At 40.4% G+C, this 21,606-nt stretch overlaps 1 protein-coding gene across 6 annotated transcripts in view; it reads left to right on the top strand.

The window, feature by feature from the left end:
- The window catches only part of yaf2 (YY1 associated factor 2), a 186,306-nt gene that overhangs the window by 2,627 nt on the left and 162,073 nt on the right, over positions 1-21,606 (top strand). For 4 of the 6 annotated variants that reach the window (XM_080190741.1, XM_080190739.1, XM_080190737.1 and 1 more), the window contains exon 3: positions 10,403-10,444. The exons of the other annotated variants lie outside the window; for them this stretch is intronic. In XM_080190741.1, the coding sequence (XP_080046867.1) occupies positions 10,403-10,444 (42 nt within the window). The remainder of the gene's footprint in view (positions 1-10,402; positions 10,445-21,606) is intronic. 6 annotated transcript variants of the gene reach the window in all.

The following is a 21,606-nucleotide window of genomic DNA, read 5'->3' as shown; positions in this document are numbered from 1 at the left end:
AGTAAATAATTGGATAGAATATGATTACAAAATCACACTTCTGTTTTTTTTGGTTCCATCCTGCACATGCACTGCTTTCTTCCATTGTATCTTGGAGTGATTGATTTATTGTTGAATTATACTCCCATAAGTTTTGGTTAGTGTCCGGCATAGTTATGGACAGCCTGCAGCCTGGGGGCCACACATGGCGTAACTGGGTTCTGAGTGTGCCCACGAGATTTTTTTTTAAACTGTTACCCGCATACGGCATTGCTATGATTTCTGAGCACGTAATTTTTTTCCTACTGGTATGACTGAAGTAGTACACATATTAAACAAGGGCAACTGAAGTGAAGTGCGTGTTGACTGCACACAACATTGAGAGCTGTCTGCTTCCAAAGTGTAAATATTTTATTTTTGCCATTTCAAGTTGATAGTTCTATTAATATATGAATGATTAAGCATTTTCTATAACTCGTTATGAAATATTCAGTGTGTGTTAAATGTATTTAATCTTATGAAGTCATGGTTAGTGAACGTAGAATACCCTCAGTGCAGAAGGAGGCCATCTAGTCCGCACTGACTCTTCAAAAGAGCACCCCACCCATCCCCATAACCCCACACATTTACGATGGCTAATCCTTATAACCTACACATCCTTGGATAAGCCTGATTTCAATCTTACAGCTCACTGAGATGAAGAAGGGCCACTCGTATGCCTCCATCACTGGCCTGGCATCTTGCCCCAGTGGCATTTATTCACATGTGAGCCTTAGCACCAAGTTTCAGCAGTCTAATTGCCTGCATTATAACAAGCCCCATACAGGGAAATTATGGGGAAAAAATTCCTGGGATACTGAACAGGAGTCTTGGCTGTTATTTTTCAGTTTCTGAATTTGTGAAGCAGCAAAGGCAATAGCAACATCTCAACTGACCATGTGCAGACCTTCCTGATCCGTACAGCTTAACTACTCATTGATAGACTCGAGCAGCAGGATTTTCTGACCGCACGCACCCCAAAAGGAAAATCTCGGCCGAGGTCAGTGGACCTTTGCGTGCTCCATGTCCTGCCCGCTATGATTCCTATGATGGGCAAGATGGGAAGATCATGTACACACACCATTCTTATCTCCTCCCCCGCCCCCACTCTAAAAAATTAAAGCAGAGCCAATCAGCGGAAGGGATCTTCGAGGAATTTAGGAGAGGGGTCGGAGAGACAATTCTGAAATTCGAATTAGGATACTTAAGAATGGAATTGGGAAACGTTTCTTTCACAATTCTTGAGTGTGGAACTTGGGTTCAAAAGGCTATGGTTAGTGGATCAATTGAAATTTAAGACTGAGTGATTCAGATACTTGGGTAAGGTAGGACAGGATATGGAGCTGAAGCATTTAAGTAGCTTTGAGGTACAGATTGGCCCTGATCTAAATGAGTGCCAGAACAGATTCAAGGGGATGAATGGTCTACCTATGTTTCTGTCCACCTGTGTTTTGGGTTTTACGTGGATCATGTGATTGACTTTACTTTATTTGGAAAACTTGTATTTAATTTCATTTAATTGAGAGTGTCTTAGTAGTCAATACTATGTTAAAAGATTTACCATTAGGTGCATGAAATATATGATATGGAATTGGATGTGGAGGGGAATTAGATTTTGGTTTTCAATCTGTGGAATGTGTGTTGAATTCGTCCAGGTTCTTCCCATCGCATTACTGAATGTAAGTGGCCTTGAGATAATTTTAACTTTTGGAGATGCTATTAAACTGGTGATATCAGATGGGCCATCCATTAGACATGTCCAATTATTCTTTGTATTAAAATTAAAGTTATACATACTTAATAAACTGAATTTTGGGCAGTCACAATCCAGTCCTGAGTATGGAAAATAAAATCTATCACATTGATACATTAGGAAAGAGGTTAACACCGAGGAACATTGTTGGACAAGTAGTGTAATAGATGCTGGGAATCGAAGATTAATATAGAAAATGCTGGAAAGACTCAGCAGGCTTGTCAGCATCTGTGGAGCAGGAAATTGACTTAATGTTTCAAATCCAATATAACTTCAGTTCTGAAGTTCCACACATACACAAATGGGGAGAATGTGCAAAGTTCACACAGTCACCCAAGGCCGAAATTGAACTCGGGTCCCTGGCGTTGGGAGGAGGCAGTGTTAACCACTGTGCCACCCTCCCAAACAGTTTAAAGCTGAGTTGTTCTTGACCTGGAGTTATTGATATTTGCACTGAGTGCCAAATTGAAAGTTTTCCACTCCATGGTGCTGACATCCCTGAACTTTGTGTCCAAAGAAAAGGTAATAGAATGAAAACTTTGTCAGGAATTTCAGTTGAAGTCTGTTGAGGGTTATTTATGACCTGCCAGTTTTTATATAATTTCTTAGGTCAAGTTCATTGTGATTGCATTTGAAGTGTAGGATATTGTGGGATGACATGAGCACTGATTGAAACTGTGACAAATTTAGTAAAGTGTTCAGTATTAAACATGGTTTATTGTGGCTCTGGCCTGTGTAAATGTACACAAGAATTACTGATGATGTTTGCCTGGATTGTTGAAATTTTATTGATTTGTTATAAACATGGTGTTGGGCTCTGAATGAATTGTGGTACAAGTTAGGTAGTTTTGCAGTAAAAAGTCAAACATCTTGGCATCGGTATCTAAAGTTATAATTTAAAGAAAGTACTTGAGAATGCATAGTCATGATGCCCTTTTTAAAGGTTAATTCTCAACCACTATCTGAAAAGAAAATTGCTGATTTCATTCTCATAAATTTTAACAAAACAACTTGCTTTATATACCTTTGTTTAATGCGTAATAGCATGATTGATATCTTTTTATGTTCAAAATATTAAAACGGTTTTATTTTAGCTTTTCAGCTATTGGTTATAAAGATCTAAAGTCATCATGAATAGATTTTAATATACCTTGTCAGGATATGTTATAGACCATATAACTGCAGCCTGCCACTGTTGAGCTATGAATGTGAATTATCAGCTGGGGTCACTGTTATCATTTTTTCAGTGCACATATGTGATATAATTGCAGATTTCAGCAAATACTTAGTATTGGATGATTTTTATCCAATGAATCTTGTTTAAAAGTAGGCCTGTCAAACCCAATTATGAATAACGAGAGCTTTTAGTTGTAAGACCATTACTTCTGATTTACCATCAGGAGACTAGAACCTCCAAGGCATCATGACTTGCTTTTATAACATTTGCCTACAAGTTCACTGTAAAGGGTGCCTCATTTGTATCTGCACTTGGGAAGAGAGCTGGGTGGATTGGAAATGGTGGGGTGTAGTTCATGTGTGATGCCAGCAAAATAACTATTTCAAGAGGCTTTTATTACAAGTTGAGAGTACATTTGTATTATAGTATGAATCAGTGTGCCAAACAGTTTAAAAGCTAATGGGACTAAAATGCAATAACTGCTGTTTTGTGAACTGTTTAATTTTACATTTTAATTTTGAAAACTTCTCCATGCTGAAGTAAACTGTCAGTTTGATTAAGTCTTGCATTTTATATAGTTATTACTTCACTCTTATTGATAAGTCTGTTTTAATGCTTAATTCTTACGGCATTAAGCACTTTATTTTTACTGTTTGTAGTAATTACAGCTCTGACCTTAGATTTCACATACAGATAGTTACTAAACAAATTTGAGCAGACTTGTCCAGAGGCTGTCTTTGTAAATACCACTTACTTTTCTTTTAACAACCTGTGGTAAAATTTTGCATGGCTTTTATTTTAGACTTAATGCATTAATTGACAATCAGAAGTAAATCTTACCAGTTCTAAGAATTTCTCCAGAAAAAACTTCTGTAAAAAGACAACTGAGTATTGCACTTGCTAGTTAATTGCAATATAAAAGCCTACCTCAAAAAAATGTAATTATTAGTAAACAAGGACTGATTATTTTGGCTTTATTACTGCAAATAGTTGTTGATTGTAGCCCTCTGTCTTACAGAGGTATGAGCAGAGGGGAGGTTAAGTGAAGAATGTGGGACATTGAGCTGTTTGAACTAGTTCTGTAAAAAGTCTGACAACGCCAGGTTTTAGTCCAACTGATTTATTTGATAATAGACTCACAAGCTTTCGAGGTTTCCCTCTTCGTCCGGTGAAACGAGAGTTCAGAACTCTCCTTTCACCTGATGGAGGGAAACCGCGAAAGCTTGTGAGTCTATTATCAAATAAATCGGTTGGACTAAAACCTGGTGTTGTCAGACTTTTTACTGTGTTTATGCCAGTCCAATGCCGGCATACCCACATCATGAACTAGTTCTTCACAGGGACTGCATGTGCATATGTTCTCTCTCAGCTACTGTTTCTTCTTGTGATGATCCATGTTCAAATCAGCTAACAATGTTAAGATACAAGTCTCTTTCCTCTGGCTTTAACATCCTAAGTGACTAAGGTTCAGGAGATTTCAACCTAGATGTCTGTGGATGAGAGTCCATAACACTATACAACCAGCAATTCAGTACAAATTGCCAACTTGGATATTTCATTGAATCCCTACAGTGCAGACAGAGGCCATTCAGCCCATTGAACCAGCACTGACAACAATCTCACCCAGGCCCTATCCCCATTACCCCACCTACTTACCCTGCCAATTCCACCTGATAATAAGGGACAATTTAGCATAGCCAATCCACCCAACCTGCACGTCTTTGGACTGTGGGAGGAAACCGGAGCACTCTGAGGAAACCCATACAGACACCTGAGACTGGAACTGAATTTCGATCCCTGGCATTGTGAGGCAGTGCAAACCACTGTGCCACCGTGCAGCTCCACTTGGAGAGACTTAACTGATAGTTTATGTGGGGTTTGGAATTATTGCATTAAAGTCAGGAGGTAGATTGTGATGAGGATTTATTTGTATTTATAGCTAATATTCAAAATCTGAAGCAAAGTGAGAAATAATTGAAGGGGAGAAGAAAATTCAGCTAATTATGCTTCTTTACCTAACATGTTTGGTAACCGCCACCCCACCGCCACCACCACCATGGGGGATCCTTATTGAAACTTATAGGGCCTTGATAGCGTGGACATGGAGAAGATGTTTCCACTAATAGGAAAAACTAGAACCAGAGGGCACAACCTCAGGCTAAAAGGACGATCCTTTAAAATATAGATGAGGAGGAATCTCTTCAGTCAGAGAATGGTGAATCTGTGGAACTCTTTTCCGCAGAAGGCTATGGAGGCCAGGTCATTGAGAGTCTTTAAGGCAGAGATAGATAGGGTTCTTGATTAATAAGGGAATCAGGGTTATGATGAAATAGTAGGGGAATGGGGATGAGAAAAAAATGTCAGCTGTAATTGAATAGCGGAGCAGCCTCTTTGGGCTAAGTGGCCTAATTCTGCTCCCATGTTTTATGGCCTTATCTCTACTGTTTAACCTTGTCCTTTTGCCTTCCAAGAGAAACAGGTCTTTTTGATGCTCACACTCCTGGCATGCAAAAGCTGCTAAGGGAGATATTTCTCAGCTGATCAGATGTATAAGTTGCACACTGAAAAATGCTCATCCCAGTGTTAAAATGTCTCTACTGTCTCTCTCCTCCCTCTCTGTCTTGTCCAGACCTATAATCTTATGAGAAATCTGTATTCTTGCAACTGTAGTCTCATGCATCCTTGATTATGTTCAGCCTACCATTAGCAGCTTTTTCTTAGTATAGATCTAAAATTAACTCCCTGAACCTCCACTCCCCTGAACCTCCACTCTTTTAAATAAACAATCTTTTCGATCAAACTTTTGATCACCCGTTACAAAATCTCCTTGCATGCCTTGTTCACGCTGCTGTCACATTTTGTTTGGTAATGCTCTTGTGAAGTGTTCTGGTGCCTTTTACTGAATGCACATTGTTGTTTTTGATACCTGGAATTGCATGTTGTCTCAAAAAGCCTGCTGGACCAAATGCATTTACTTTGTTCTTTTTGCTCCTTATTGGCTTCAAACATTGCATATTGATGCCATGTTCAAAAGATTATGTTCCTCCCTGTATTAATGCAATATTTTCTGTTTCTTCTACAAGTCTTCATGGTGGGCCTCTTTTATATGCAATTCCAATTCATACATGTCACAGATTTTGTTGCTTTGATTAAGGCAAATATTCTTATAGATGGGTAAACTATCAATGTAATAAAGCCAAAACACATTTTTGTTATTAAAACAATCAATATCTCTCAAGCTCATCAATTTAGAACTGCGCGATAGTGCTGCTCTTGGACCCAGAACATGCATGGAATTTTACCGGCAAGTCCACATAAGGTTCGTATGATCCTGCCCTAGGCCAACGGAGAATGCCATTTTCCAAGCCTTGCCCATCACCGGAATCGGGGTGGGTGTGCCAGTAAAATTTCGGCCTAGGTCTCTACTCCCAGTCAATTTATGATCTTTGCCTTTCATTAAGGTAAAGATGCACGAAGGAAACATGATGCATTCTTCCCTCTCCAATGTAGAATAACCAAAGGCTGTTGTACATCTAATAGATAAAGAGTACCAATACATGAAAAATGTGAGAAAAGCCACCTACTAGTTCTCCTACCTACCTAGTTAGAGAATGGGATGCCCAGAGAGTGGAAAAGAAGACAAAATTTTTAAAAAGATGCAAGTAGATTGGAAAGTGTTTCAACATTTGAATTATGACATGATGGTTCTCCTTATGATGTTCAGCTGGTTTGTTATCTCATTGTTTTCTTGCCAATTTGTTCTGCTCTATCTCCTTTCTTAATATTTCAAAGAGAAGGGCCAAAGCAGCAAAAGGTTCTGCTAACAGGGTGGAGAGAGGAAAGAAGGGGTGCAGAGAACTGGAATTTGGTTCTATTGGTACCACAACTAAGTGACCATTATTCGTGTACATGTCTTAACAGTGAATGTGTACAGATTATCTCATTGCAGCAGAAAGGGAAATTGGAGCAAAGTTTAACCTCTATTAATGCAATTGTGCATTTTGCAGGGGTTGGTTTAGCTTAGTTGGCTGGACAGCTGGTTTATGGTGCAGAGTGATGCCAACAGTGCAGGTTCAGTTCCCATATTGGCTGAAGCTGTGGGTGGCACGGTGTTGTGTCAATTGTGGATGAAATTGGTGTTGTGAGACTTCTTACCGTGGCACGGTAGTACAGTGGTTAGCACTGCTGCTTCACAGTGCCAGGGACCGGGTTCAATTCCAGGTTTGGGTCACTGTCTGTGTGGAGTTTGCCCATTCTCTCTGTGTCTGCGTGGGTTTCCTCTGGGTGCTATGGTTTCCTCCCACAATCTGAAAAACATGCTGGTTAGGCGCATTGACCGGAATAGGCAGCAAACTGTGGTGACTAGAGGAATTTCACAGTAACTGCATTGCAGTGTTAATATAAGCTTTACTTGTGAATAATAAATAAACTTTAAAACTTCTCATTCTTATCAACTTTGCCCCTCGCCTGAGGTGTGGTGATCCTCGGGTTAAATCACCGTCAGTCAGTTCTCATTCTCAAAGGGGAATGCAGCCTATAATTACCTGCGATTTTACACTTGTACTGCATTTTTATAGGGAGTGTCAGTAGATAACAAAGAGCAGGCACACTAGCTGGTCTTTGTTCTTTTTAGTCCTTACAACTAAGGCCAGGTTTAGCACACTGTCCCTCCAGTTGCAATCCACTAACTCAACATTGAATAGAGAACAAATCTGAGATTTGGCTGGTCACTGGACTAAGCCATTCATTAGGTACCAACCAGAACCACCTTTTTTTAAAAAAAAATGTCAACCTTGGCAACATGTTTGCATATTGCCAATTTTCTCTGCTATGATCTTGGACATAAATTTGTGCACCACTCTCCAAAGAGAATTTGGTTTCAGTTACTTGTTTTGCTCTTCATTTGAAGACCCAACTGCATTGTTGCTGCCTAATTTCTACCACTCTGTTTATAGGTTCCTTCATCCATGGAAGTAACATTTCTCAGAATTTTTTTTAACCAGAGTCTTGGTTTGTTTTTTTAGGTTTGAACGCTTCTGGCAAAACATTTCTATTTTATTTCCTCTCTCTGAGATGTTGATTCCTCCTTGCTAAGGAACACACTTCCATATGTTTCTGTTGACATTAGGTATGTCTTGGAAATGTGTGATCTTTGACTGAATATCAACAAGATACTCAATATTTGGGAGGCAAGATCTTGGCTGTGTGTGTTGTCACAGTGAACCGACAACATTCATACTTAACTGCACATCTGGAAGAAATTGTTACACGGGCTCCATATGATGTTTGAGATCACCCACCTCAACGTCAACTATAGATTGAACATGGTTCCTTCCTGGTTAATTTTCCTGTTATTAGCTGGGTAAATTTGCTGAAACATCAACAATAATAATTTATATTTATGTAGTATGTAATGCAATGTAGAAAATATATCCAATTTTACATCATGGAGAAAATGAAATAGGCACCTATGTTGGGGTAATGAGAGATGACCTAAGACTTGATAAGCAAAGTCATTTTTAAGAAAAATCTTAGAGATAAGAGAAGTATAGTGTCCAGGAAGGGAGTTTCAGAACATAGGACTGAGGTGTTTTAAGGCTGTACTATCACTGACCAAGCGGAGGGCATGAATTGCAGAGTAAGATGGTCTTATGACTTGGAAAGAGGTTAAGACTGGTGAGGATTATAGCGAGATCAGATGAAACGAGACTGTGGAAAGATTTATAGATAGGTACAAATATTTAAAATTGATCCACAAGGATCATGGAATTTGTTTTAAGTCAGGATGTACAAGCTTTGCTGAATAAGTAAGAGTCTGGATGGATATGGCTCATTGCCAGACAATTTGGAATTTAATCTTTTATTTCTCATGTTGGTTTTTTTTATCCCATCTATTGGGTACTATATACATTTTTGTTGTGGTTGATTGTCCAGCTGCCTTGTTTTGGTGTTTTAAAAAATCGTTAAATAATGTCTGGTTGAATGATAGTTTTCATAAAACCATAGTTCAGTCCTTTTTTTTTAAATCCAAACTTCTTAGTAGCTTCAGCTGTCTTGTCACATTAGTAGGTATTCTATCATATGTTATAACCATTGATAGTTAGTGGTTAAATGTCTCTCATAATCTTCAAAAGGCAGCAGTTGCTTGAACGTGCTAAAAGTATGACTGCTAAAACCTTACAAGACCAAGTTACCAGCTTGTGCTCAGTTAGCTGATCTCAGTGATACTCACACCTAGGAGATGGTCACTTGGCTATTGGAAGTTGATTGGTATCTGTGGAACTTGGTGAATAGCGAATAGATAATAAATGTGGCATTAACCTTATCCTGGAGAATTGCAATAACACAGAATACAATATATTGCTGCTCCACTGCAGTACCATTTCATACTTTGTAACACTATTCTGTTCCTTTGACTAAATGTTTCATCTGAAATGGCTCCTGTATGAGCAAATTTAAGAAGTGCCTTTAAATTACCATTATTTAATCACTAATTCAAAAGCAAAGTACTGTGCCTGGTGAAAATCTAAAAAGCAGAAAATGTTAGAAATAGTCGCAGGTTAGACAGCACCTTTGGCGAGAAATCAGAGTTCATGTTTCAAAATATGTGCCTTCCTGTGTCCCGTTTTATTAGCCAGTTCATCACTAACCTGAACATTGACTCTGATTTATCTCCACATTGCTACCTCATATTTCCAGCTTTTATTTTATATCAGTCTTTATTTTGCTTTCAATTGGAGCTATTACCACATCAAGTTAGAAAGCTCAGATCTTATTCCTATTTTCATAAGAGCAAGAAAATAGTGCCAATCACGATGATTGACATTTACAAGAGAATGTGACTGTTTTTAAATAAATTTCAAGTCGGCAATTACCTTAATTTTGCCAACACTTTTGATGGTTTGAAATGCGTGGTCCTGATTGAGAGTCAGCAGTCTGGCTACAGTTTAAATGGTTAAGAAGCATTTGCTTGTGTTCTGAGTACTCAATTCATCCCTGTTGGTGGATCTTGTGTATAATACAAAAGATTGGTTTCAAAAGCTGTACACCTGCGCTCTTCTACTTAGTGTTAAAGTAGATGTACTTTCTCTTTTCTTCTCTGCTCAGAGAAAACAGCCGTGTAACAGGGCAGTAGGTATATGAATGTAGTTTGATTTATTTTCTGTTCTAACTTTGTACAAACAAATAGTTTACCTTTTTGATGAAGTGGTATTGCTGCTGCTTGGTACCAATGGTAGCCAACCTCATGACACTGTTTTCTGTCACCCTTCTGTGATTTACAGGTACAACAATTCATTGAGCTTTCAAGAAGCCCAATTCCCTGCTGTCATTAATGCAAGCTTTTCATATTTTTGTTTGTGCTTTTCCTAGTGCATGAGTTTTCTCTCCTATCCTTTCTGCTTTTATATACTGTATATATGTATTCTCTTTCTATTCTTATTTCTTTGCTGCAGACCGTGCTATGGCAGGACAGCAAAACAACCAGGATGTCAAAGGTAAGTCATGGCGATGGATCTTTTTGATTCAACTTGCCCCACATATCTTGGATTCTTTCATTAGCTGGCTTTAGTCACATTGATGGATCAGTTGGACATATTTTCATTTAATAATCATGTCTAGTTTCTTGCTTGCAAACAACAAATTGAGTCCATCTCTAACTTAAAGCTATGTATCTTTCATTGATTCTACATGAAGGTCTGCACGAGGCAACGTTTAAAAAAATGAGCCTGACCTTAGTTGCAGCCCAGCTATATCATACAACTGTATAGATGACCTCCAGTTGCTCATGTAATAAATGTTATATTGTAGATGCTGTTTATTTGACACAGGATTTTGTTTAGAATGTTTATATGGTGAATCCAGAAAATCAAGTTGTCTTGTTAACTGATTCGTCAATTTGACCTCAAGTACAGGAAGGATGTAAATAAGGTTCAAGGAGTGCAGAGAAGGTTCACAAGGATGTTGCCGGGACTTGAGAAGCTGAGTTACAGAGAGAGATTGAATAGGTTAGGACTTTATTCCCTGGAGCGTAGAAGAACGAGGGGAGGTTTGATAGCGGTGTATAAGATTTTGATGGGTATAGATAGAGTGAGTGAATGCAAGCAGGCTTTTTCCACTGAGGCTAGAGGAGAAAAAAACGAGAGGCCATGAGTTAAGGGTGAAAGGAGAAAAGTTTAAAGGTAATATTAGGGGGGGGACTCCTCATGCAGAGAGTAGTGGGAGTGTGGAATGAGCTGTCAGATAAAGTGGTAAATGCGGGGTCACTTTTAACATTTAAGAAAAACATGGACGGGTTCATGGATGAGAGGGGTGTGGAGGGAAATGGTCCAAGTGCAGGTCAATTGGACTTGGCAAAAATTGGTTTGGCACAGACAAGAAGGGCCAAAAGGCCTGTTTCTGAGCTGTAAATTTTCTATGGTTCTAATCTGCAGGCTTAGCTGCATATACTTAACCACTCACAAGCATTATAAGTAATAGCAGTTCAGTGCAGTTTCTTACAACGACAGTGATGCTGCAGGCCAAATACTTGTTTTCAATAAAGTATATAAATGTTTGAAATTTATACTTTTTTAAAAATTTGTATGTCTGCTAAGTTAAAATTTTTTTTAAATTTTGAACAGTTATCATTTACTTGATGAATTTTGTTAGAAGTATAATTACCTAGACCATATGTGTTTTGTCATTTAGCCCAAGGAACATCAGGGCCTATTACAGCATTAAGTAGATTACTAGCAACCTTCACTGACTGTGGACCTCTTTTAAGCCATGATGTGGAGATACTGGCGTTGGACTTGGGTGGGCACAGTAAGAAGTCTCACAACACCAAGTTAAAGTCCAACAGGTTTATTTGGAATCATGAGCTTTTGGAGCACTGCTCCTTCCTCGGGTGAGTGGAGTGGAGTGGAGCAGAAGAACCTGCACTTTTTTGCTCCAGAATATGGAGCTGTAACAAATGTAATTTGAAATGAAACTCCACCCACCTGAGGAAGGAGTACTTGGAAAGCTTGTGATTCCAAATAAACCTATTGGACTTTAACCTAGTGTTGGGAGACATCATATTTGACCTTTTTTAAAATTAAGAACAAACTTTAACACCTCACTGTATAATTCCATTTTTTGATTTATTGTCCACGCCTCCTCATAGCCAGAAAGCCTATGAATGTTGCATTCTGGGTGGGAAATGAATGGGAAGAAACTCGCTTAGAACGTGGGGAGGTCTGTTTAACTAAGTTACACCAGAAGTTTGGATTTCTACCATCACTGGCTCAGTTTCCTTATGCTTCTGGGCGTTGTAAATTTTTTTGGTAGAGTTGGATTGCTGATATTTTATTCATATTTAAACAAAAATGACTGTTGGAGCTCGTGATGGCAATAGGTAAGTGGCTTTAGAAAAGAGCTCTTAACTCGCTAAGTTAGACAACAAGTTCAATCTTAGAATTAGTCCTATGGCAAGATAATACAAGAAGAACTGCTGTTTAATTTGCAGGCCCTATGGTGCAGTGTTTATGTCACAGGACTAGTAATCAAGTGGTAGACTAACAATCCACAGATTGAGAGTTCAAGTCCTCCATAACAATTTTTAGAATATGATTTTAATTTTGAAAACCTATGAGCAACATCTTGATACAGTTCCCAACACTTAGATCATCCATGTTTATCAAGCAAATTCCACTAATCATTTTTCCATTACAATATGAATTAAATTACAAAGATACAGTTTATAATAATGAGTGCAGGTTATTCTGCACAGTTCAATAAATTTGTGTTTAGAAAGCGGTGCTGATTTCAGTCACAGCTGAATCTTCCAGCAGTTTCTGTCAGCTATACACGCATTATTAGAATAAGGTTTTCTCAGTGCTGAGATTTTGTATACAGCTGCTAACGTGTAGGGAGAGTTTATTACTAAATGGAGATTGCTTGCATTCTTGAAAAATAGGTTGGCTGTTTAAGTTTTTGATTTTACTGTCCATCAGGTATAGCAGTCAAATTGCGCTCCTACTACTTGCACACTATAAACAGTGGAGGAAGTAGCTGTAAAAGTGACAATAAAGGTATTTGATTCATACTAATTGGATTTTTAGGGCAAGGAACCTGTTGCCTTATATAACATAACACATTCGCTACCTCCATATAAATTTGGTGGACAAGAAACTTCCCTCTGATGTGGCACAGCAAGCCATTCAGTTGTTTTGCATGGACAGTAAGGGCTGAATTTTTGTTCCTGAGTCAGATGTGCAGATTGGGAAAAATTCCAACTCCCCAAATGCCGCTCGGGAGAAACTTTTCCAACTTGCTGGATTTTCGTGTTTGGAGAAAGGGATGATGCTAACTGAAGTTGAGCCCGTGGTCCCTGGAAACAGTGTGGAGGCATCCATGAGCTGCTGCATTTAGAGTTGGTCTGGTTAAAAGGCCTGTCTCAGTTTTCTGTGACTTTGGCCAAGTTGCATTAAAACATATAAAAGGAAAAAAATCATACTACCTCATTCCCTCCACTCTCCCCATGTGCCATTCATACCAACTCATTGCCACCTTATTCACCCTCATACTATCCATACCAACCTGTGCCCTTCTACCCATCCCCATGGTCCCTTGTACACTCCATACTAACCCATGATGCCAATATCAGCATGGTTCTTTATAGTCTCTATGCCAGCTGAGTGTCAACACATGCCCCTGCTCATGACCATGGCCGTTTATAGCCACCTAAATGACAACTCGTTCCAACCTATAATCCCCAGCTGTCACATATTGTCAGGTAAACTTCATGCTAAATCACCCAACATCCACCATAGGCTGACTTCAGAAGCCGTGCTGAAATAAAATAAAATTCTGTGTATATTAAAGACTTCACCATACTTTTAAAAAAAACACACTCATTGATAAAAGACTATTCAATAAATTTAAATCTCTTCAACTACTAAATCTATTATAAAACAAGGATAGAAAAATTCCAAGGGGTTGACACATTGTCTGAGGCTTAACTGAAAAAGATAACAACAGTTTCAGACTTAAAGAAAAAGAATATAATTGTATGAAGAGGGGTGGCAGGCCGGGAGATTGGAGAGGGAATATAAAAAACAATAAAGAATTACTGAAAGATTAATAAGGAGGAAAATTTAGAGTATGAAAGAAAATTAGCTAGAAATGTAATGGCAGATAGCAAGTGTTTCTATACATCTTTAGAAAGTGAAAAGAGCTAATAGTGAGCATTGGTTCTCAAGAAAGTGAGTCTGCAAATTAATAATGGAAAATAAGAGCATATCAGAAGAATTGAACAGGGAGTGTTTTGCATTGGTGTTTGCATAGAGGATACAAGTAACATTCAAGAAATAGCTGGAAATCAGGAAATGTAAAGAAGGAGTAACTCAAGAAAATTACATTCAGCAGGGAAATGGGACTGAGCAAAAGATTAGAGGCTGATAGGTACCCAGGTCTTAATGGACTTCATTCTAGGTTCATAAACAAAGTGGCAAGTTGATGGTTTGGTCTTAAATTTTCAAATTCCCTCGGTGCAGGGAATGTTCCATTAGGTTAGAAAATAGTGAATCTAACTCATTTATTCACAAATGTAGAGAGAGAGAGCAACCAGTTAACATCTGTAGTAAGGAAAATATAAGCTGCTGTTATGGAGACATTATAGCAAGGCACTAAGAGAAATTCAAGATAAGCAGGCAGAGTTGGCATGGTTTTGTGCAAGGGAAATCATGTCCAATCAATTTATTGGCATTCTTAGAAGAAATAAGATGTGCTGTACAAAAAGGGGAACTGATAAATGTATGTACTTAGATATCCAGAAGGCATTTGATAAGGTGCCACGTCAAAGGTTATTGTGAAAAATAAAAGTTGATGGTGTAGGGGGTAACATATTGGCATGGATAGAAAATTGGCCAGCCAACAAGGACCAGGATAGATATAAATGGGGCATTTTCTGATTGACAAGATGTAAAAAATGGTATGTTGCAGGAATTCCAGCTGAGGCCTCAACATTTTACAATTGATATAAATGACTTTGATGAATGGGCCAAAGTGATGGTTGCTAAATTTGTTGATGACACGAAGGTAGGTAGAAAAGTAAGTTGTGAAGAGGACATAAGGAGGCTTCGTAGAGACAGAGAGAGATTAAATGAGTGGACAAAGATCTGGCAAATTGAGTATAATGTGGAAAAATGTGCAGTTGTCCATTTTGGCAGAAAAATAAAAGAGGAGCATATCTATTGTTAACAATCCTAGAGGACATTTACAAAAGGGTATGTAACCTCTTCAAAGAACTCTGATAGATTTACAGCTTTCCCACAAATGTCTAAAGCCTCCAAGTTGTGTTTCAGGAATTTGAATGACAAAAACTTTTTCTGAATCAAGGGAGCTGCACCTTTAATTTTGCTGCTGCCTTCCTGAGCTACGGTTGTGTAAAATACCTCCTGCTCCCATTTCTTCACAACAGCAAAAATGGTAAGTGCTGGGTTTAGGGGTGGCACTTCGGGAACTGGGTCTCCAGCACTATTTGGCTAAGATCCATCCGACTTGAAAACTCACATCTAAACATTAGCCTTGATAGTGATACCCACAAACCAAGAATTCTCTTTTCTTAAACCCCAGCATTATTTATCAGCAAATTAAATTGACAGTTCACATTTTACAAGTTCCATATTGAAAACATAAGCAACTGCACATGGTCAGAATCTTATGTAATGACAGAGAATGCTGAAAATATTGAGCAAGCCTGCATATTCCCTACTCTACCATTATCATTAAGCTGGGGCTGAACCAAGTTACAATGAAAAGTTCAGAAGGGCATTCCTGAGGTGGTGAACATAAAAACAAGGTGTCAATCTGGTGAAGCTACAACAACAAAGGGCTACTTGCATGCCAGACAACATTAGCAGCATATGATGGACAGAACCTAACAATCCCATAACCAACAGATCAAATTTGAGCTCTGAAAGGGTACTAAAGACACGTGCTTCAGAACTAGGCATGCCTCTAACCAAGCTATTTCAATGCAGCTACATGTTAGTATATACCTGCCAATGTGGAAAATTGCCCAGTATCTCCTGTCTGCAGAAGCAGAACAAATCAAACCCGGCCAATAACCGTCCCATGAGCCTGCATTCAATCATCAGCAAGGTGATAGAAGGTGTTGCCAACTCTGATATCAAGTGACACTTCTTCAGAAATAACCTGCTCACTGACATTCAGTGTGGTTTCTGCCAGGGCCACTCAATTCCTGACCTCATTATCACGTTTGTTCAGATAGGCCTGAACTCCAGAGATGAGATGAGAGTGACTGCTACTGACATCAAGGCAGCACTTGAATCAATGGGAATTGGGGAAAACTCTCCTAGTTTAAATCATACCTAGCACAAAGGAAAATGGTTGTGCTTGCTGGAAGTCAATTCTTGCAGTCCTAGGAAGGACATCACTACCAGAGTTCCTTGGGGTAGTATCCTAGGCCCAGCCATCATCAGCTGCTTTACCAATGACCTTCCCTCCAATATAAGGTCAGAAGTGGTGACTTTTGTTGATAATTCTACAATGTTCAGCACCATTCATGACTCCTCAAACTGAAACAAACCATGTTCATATGCAGCGAAACCTCAACAACATTCAACCTGTAAGTGAATCTTGTAAGTGGTGAGTAATATTCACGCCTCAAGTGCCTGGCGAAAACCATCTTCAACAAGAGAGAATATAACCATCTCCATTTGACATTTAATGGCATCAGCGTTGCTGAATCCTCTGCTATCAAAATCCTGAGTGTTACTATTGACCAGAAACTGAACTGGACGAGCCAGAAAAATGCTGTGTTTAAAACAGCTGGTCAGAGGCCATAGCTAATAACTTGGCTCCTGACTCTCAAGCCTGTCCACCATCTAAAAACACAAGTCAGGATGTGAGGGAATGCTGTTTACTTGAATGAGTGCAGATCCTGAAATGCTTGAAGCTTGATGCCGTCCAAATCAAAGCAGCCTGCTTGATTGACACCCAACCGCCACCTTCAATATTCAGTCCCTTTACAACCAATGCACAGTGGCAGCAGCATGTACCATCTACAAGATGCACTGCAGCAACTCATCAAGGCTTCTTTGACAGCACCTTCCAAGCCCACAACCCCTAGCCCCCAGAAAGGCAAGGGCAGCAGGTGCACGGGAACACCACAACCTGCAGGCTCCCCATCAAGACACACACCATCCTGCCTTGGAAATATATCACTGTTACTTTACCATTGCTTTGTCAAAATCCTGGGATATCCTTCCAAACAGCACTGTGGGCGTACACTCATCACATGAATTGCAGCAGTTCAAAAAGACGACTCATACTACCTTCTCAATGACAATTAAGAATGAACAATGAATGCTAGTGTAGCCTTGGACACTGTGGGAGAAAATGTTTAAAAACAGACCTGTGAGGAAGAAAAATCACTGCATGTTTTGGGTATAGCCTTACACTCTGTGCACTAATTGGCATTCTGGGTGGAGACTTTTGTATATTTACATGTGAAATATTAATGTGGCTTGGAATGGAACGGCGATAATTATGGGAGATTTCAATCTACATATTGATTGGTCGACCCATGTTGGATGCAGTGGGCTCGAGGAGGAGTTCTTGGAATGCTGCCGGGATAGTTTCCTGGAACAGTGTGTGTTGGAGCCGACGAGGGAGCGAGCTATCTTGGATCTGGTGTTATGTAATGAGGCGGGTAGAATTAGGGACCTTGTGGTGAAGGATCCTCTTGGGGAGAGTGATCATTGTATGGTGGAGTTTCTGGTGCAGATGGAGGGGGAGAAAGGGGGTTCCCGGACACGCGTCCTTTGTTTGAACAGAGGGGAGTACGGTAGGATGAGAGAAGAATTGGTGAATGTTGACTGGGGGAGCGCATTGGAAGGTAGGTCTACTGAGGAGCAGTGGAGGATCTTTAAGGAGATCTTTCTTGGTGCTCAGCAGAAATTTATTCCGATGGTTAAAAAGGACAGTAGGAGGAGGGGTAATAAGCCATGGATAACGAAGGAGGTGAAGGAAAGTGTTAAATTAAAAGCGGAGGCGTTTAGAGTAGCTAAGAGTAGTGGGCAAGAAGAGGATTGGGAGAGGTTTAAATGTCAACAAAGATTGACAAAGAAGTTGATAAAGAAGGGTAGGAGAAACTGTGAAGCTGGGCTAGCGCTTAATATAAAAAAGGATAGCAAGAGTTTTTATAAATATATAAAAAGGAAGAGGCTGGCTAGGGTGAACGTTGGACCCTTAGAGGATGAGAAGGGGGACTTAGTGGTAGGGGATGGGGAAATGGCTGAGGTCTTGAATAACTTTTTTGTTTCGGTCTTCACAGAGGAGGACGTGAATAATTTGCTGGGTGTTAGCGATGGAAAGGTGGTAGGACTGGAGGGTCTCAATGACATTATTGTTACTAAAGAGGCGGTGCTCGACAGACTGGAGGGACTGATTGTGGACAAGTCCCCAGGACCGGATGGAATGCATCCGAGGGTTCTGAAGGAAATGGCGGAGGTGATAGTGGATGCCTTGGTGGTTATTTTCCAGACGTCGCTGGATTCCGGGGAAGTGCCGGAAGATTGGAAAACGGCTAATGTTACGCCGTTGTTTAAGAAGGGTGGCAGGCAAAAGGCAGGGAATTATAGGCCGGTTAGTTTAACGTCTGTTGTAGGTAAAATGTTAGAATCCGTCATCAAGGAGGAAATAGCGAGGCATCTTGAGGGGAATTGCTTGATAGAGCAGACGCAGCATGGTTTCGTTAAGGGGAAGTCGTGTCTGACGAATTTATTGGCATTCTATGAGGATGTGTCTAGGGCGGTGGATAGAGGAGAGCCGGTGGATGTGGTCTTTCTTGATTTTCAGAAGACATTTGACAAGGTACCTCACAAGAGGTTATTGCAGAAGGTAAGGAGGCATGGAGTTGGGGGTAGGGTGTTAGCATGGATAGAGGATTGGTTGTCAAATGGGAGGCAGAGAGTGGGGGTCAATGGGTGCTATTCGGATTGGCGGTTGGTGACTAGTGGAGTGCCCCAGGGGTCAGTGCTGGGGCCTCAGCTATTTACCATTTATATAGATGATCTGGAGGAGGGAACCGAGTGTATGGTATCGAAATTTGCTGATGACACCAAGATTGGTGGAACGGCAAATTGCGCGGAGGGTGTGGAGAGTCTGCAGAAGGATCTAGATAGGCTGGGCGAATGGGCCAGGAACTGGCAAATGGAATTTAATGTTGGCACGTGCGAGGTGGTCCACTTTGGTAGGAATAATGGTAGGAAGGACTATTACTTACGTGGCGAAAAACTGCAGCAGGCGATGGTGCAGAGGGACCTCGGGGTCCTTGTGCATGAGTCGCAAAAACCCAGCCTGCAGGTGCAGCAGGTGGTCAGGAAGGCTAATGCGATGCTGGCCTTCATAGCGAGGGGGATTGAATATAAAAGTAGGGAGGTCTTGCTGCAGCTGTATAGGGCATTGGTGAGGCCGCAGCTGGAGTACTGTGTGCAGTTTTGGTCGCCGCACTTACGCATGGATATTTTGGCCTTGGAGGGTGTGCAGAGGAGGTTTACTAGGCTGATACCGGAGTTGAGGGGGTTGAGCTATGAGGAGAGGCTGAATAAAATAGGCTTGTACTCATTAGAGTTTAGAAGAATGAGGGGAGATCTCATTGAGACATATAAGATGATGAATAGGATAGAGGTGGAGAGACTCTTCCCGCTCAGAAAGGACAGTAGGACTAGGGGGCACAGCCTCAAGATAAAGGGGAGGCAGTTTAGAATGGAGTTGAGGAGGAACTTCTTCACTCAAAGGGTGGTGAATCTCTGGAATTCTCTGCCCGTTGAAGTGGTGGAGGCTGCCTCGCTCAATATTTTTAAGACGCGGGTTGATGGGTTTTTGATAAGCGAGGGGATTAAGGGTTATGGGGAGAGGGCGAGAATGTGGAACTGAGCCACGACAGATCAGCCATGATCTTATTGAATGGCGGGACAGGCTCGAAAGGCTAGATGGCCTACTCCTGCTCCTATTTCTTATGTTCTTATGTTTTCTCTTTACAGAGACGTTTGGGCTGGTTGATGATTTCCAGCATTTTTGATTTTATTTGAAGTTATATACTGGAATTAAGTACACTTTTTCTGCTACATTCGATTGCTTTCTAAAATATTCCCCTTTTAAAATGATTACTCCTATTATAATGTAACTTCAAGCAAAATTTAGATTTTGTCTTTGAACGCTCAACCACGTTACCCTCTCAGTAGCCAACATTTCATTATTTAAACCCTGTTGAACTGCAGTTTTGTTTCCCCCTTCTAATTACCATAAGACTTAGGTGCAGAAGTAGGCCATTCAGTCCATCAAGTCTGTTCCGCCATTCAATGAGATCACGGCTGATCAGATATCATCTTCAACTCCAATTTCCCACCTTTTCCCATGACCCTTGATTCCCTTGCTGATTAAAAACCAGTCAGTCTCAGCCTTGAACATACTTAACAACCCAGTCTCTACAGTTCTCTCCGTGAACAATTCCACAGATTCACTGTCCTCTTGAGAGAAGAAATTCCTCCTCTCTCGAAAGTGGGTGACCCCTTATTCTGAGATTATGCCTTCTGGTCCCGGATTCTCCTGCAGGAGGAAACATCCTGTCAGCATCTACCCTGTCAAGTCCCCTGCGAATCCTCTTTGTCTCAAATAAGGTTGCACCTCATTCCTCTGAACTCCAATGAGTACAGGCCTGGCTTACTTAACCTCTGAAATGATACTGACTATATTTTGTTGTTGCGATTGGGATTTGCACTGAGAAATGACGAGACAGAAGGTTGTGCACTGATGACCTATGCAGCAGAGTAATGTATTTGTCAGGTCCATTCAGGGTATATTGCTTCAATGCTCAATGTCTGTTCTTCCATTGTTAGCTCTTACCTGTACATTTATAACTCCTTTTTAGGGGGGATGCAAAGCTGACAAGGAACTTAAAGAGAAATAGAGAATGATTGCAGACACTTAAAACATAAAAAGGATATTTAAGGATAGGAGAAAAAGAAAATCTTGTTATAAATGATCGACAAATAGCCAAGGTGCAAAATTAATGCCTTGGCTTGTATCTGAAATGATAATGGGAATGAAGGAAGAAGTGAGAGCAATTTGATTGGATAGATTGGGACCCTCGATGATCTGCATCCTTAATTGCTGAGAGTGTTAGAGAAGAAGTATCGTAGAATCCCTACAGTATAGAAGGAGGCCATTTGGCACATCAAATCTGTACTGACCACAATCCCATCCAGACCCTATTCCCGTGGCCCTGCACATTTACCTTGCTAATCGCCCTGACACCAGGGCCAATTTACCATGGCCAATCAACCTAACTCTCACGTCTTTGAACTGTGGGAAGAAACCAGAGCACCTGGAGAAAACCCACACAGACACGAGGAGAAAGTGCAAACTCCACACAGGCAGTGACACGAGGCCGGAATTGAAACTGGGTCCCTGGTGCTGTGAGGTAACAGTGCTAACCACTGTGCCACCATGCCATCCAGAGACTCTGGCAACAATCTTTTATACAACAAGTTGAGGCTCTGGCAACAATCTTTCAAACAACAATGGGGGTGGAAGCTGTGCCAAAGGACTGAAGATTGCTCATGTTATGCCATTATTCAAAAAGGAAGAAAAGGATAAACTAGGTAAA

Source organism: Carcharhinus amblyrhynchos, chromosome 6 (genome assembly GCF_965287045.1).
Source record: "Carcharhinus amblyrhynchos chromosome 6, sCarAmb.v2.hapA, whole genome shotgun sequence".
NCBI lineage: Eukaryota > Metazoa > Chordata > Chondrichthyes > Carcharhiniformes > Carcharhinidae > Carcharhinus > Carcharhinus amblyrhynchos.
This window is presented reverse-complemented; position numbering and strand designations above follow the sequence as displayed.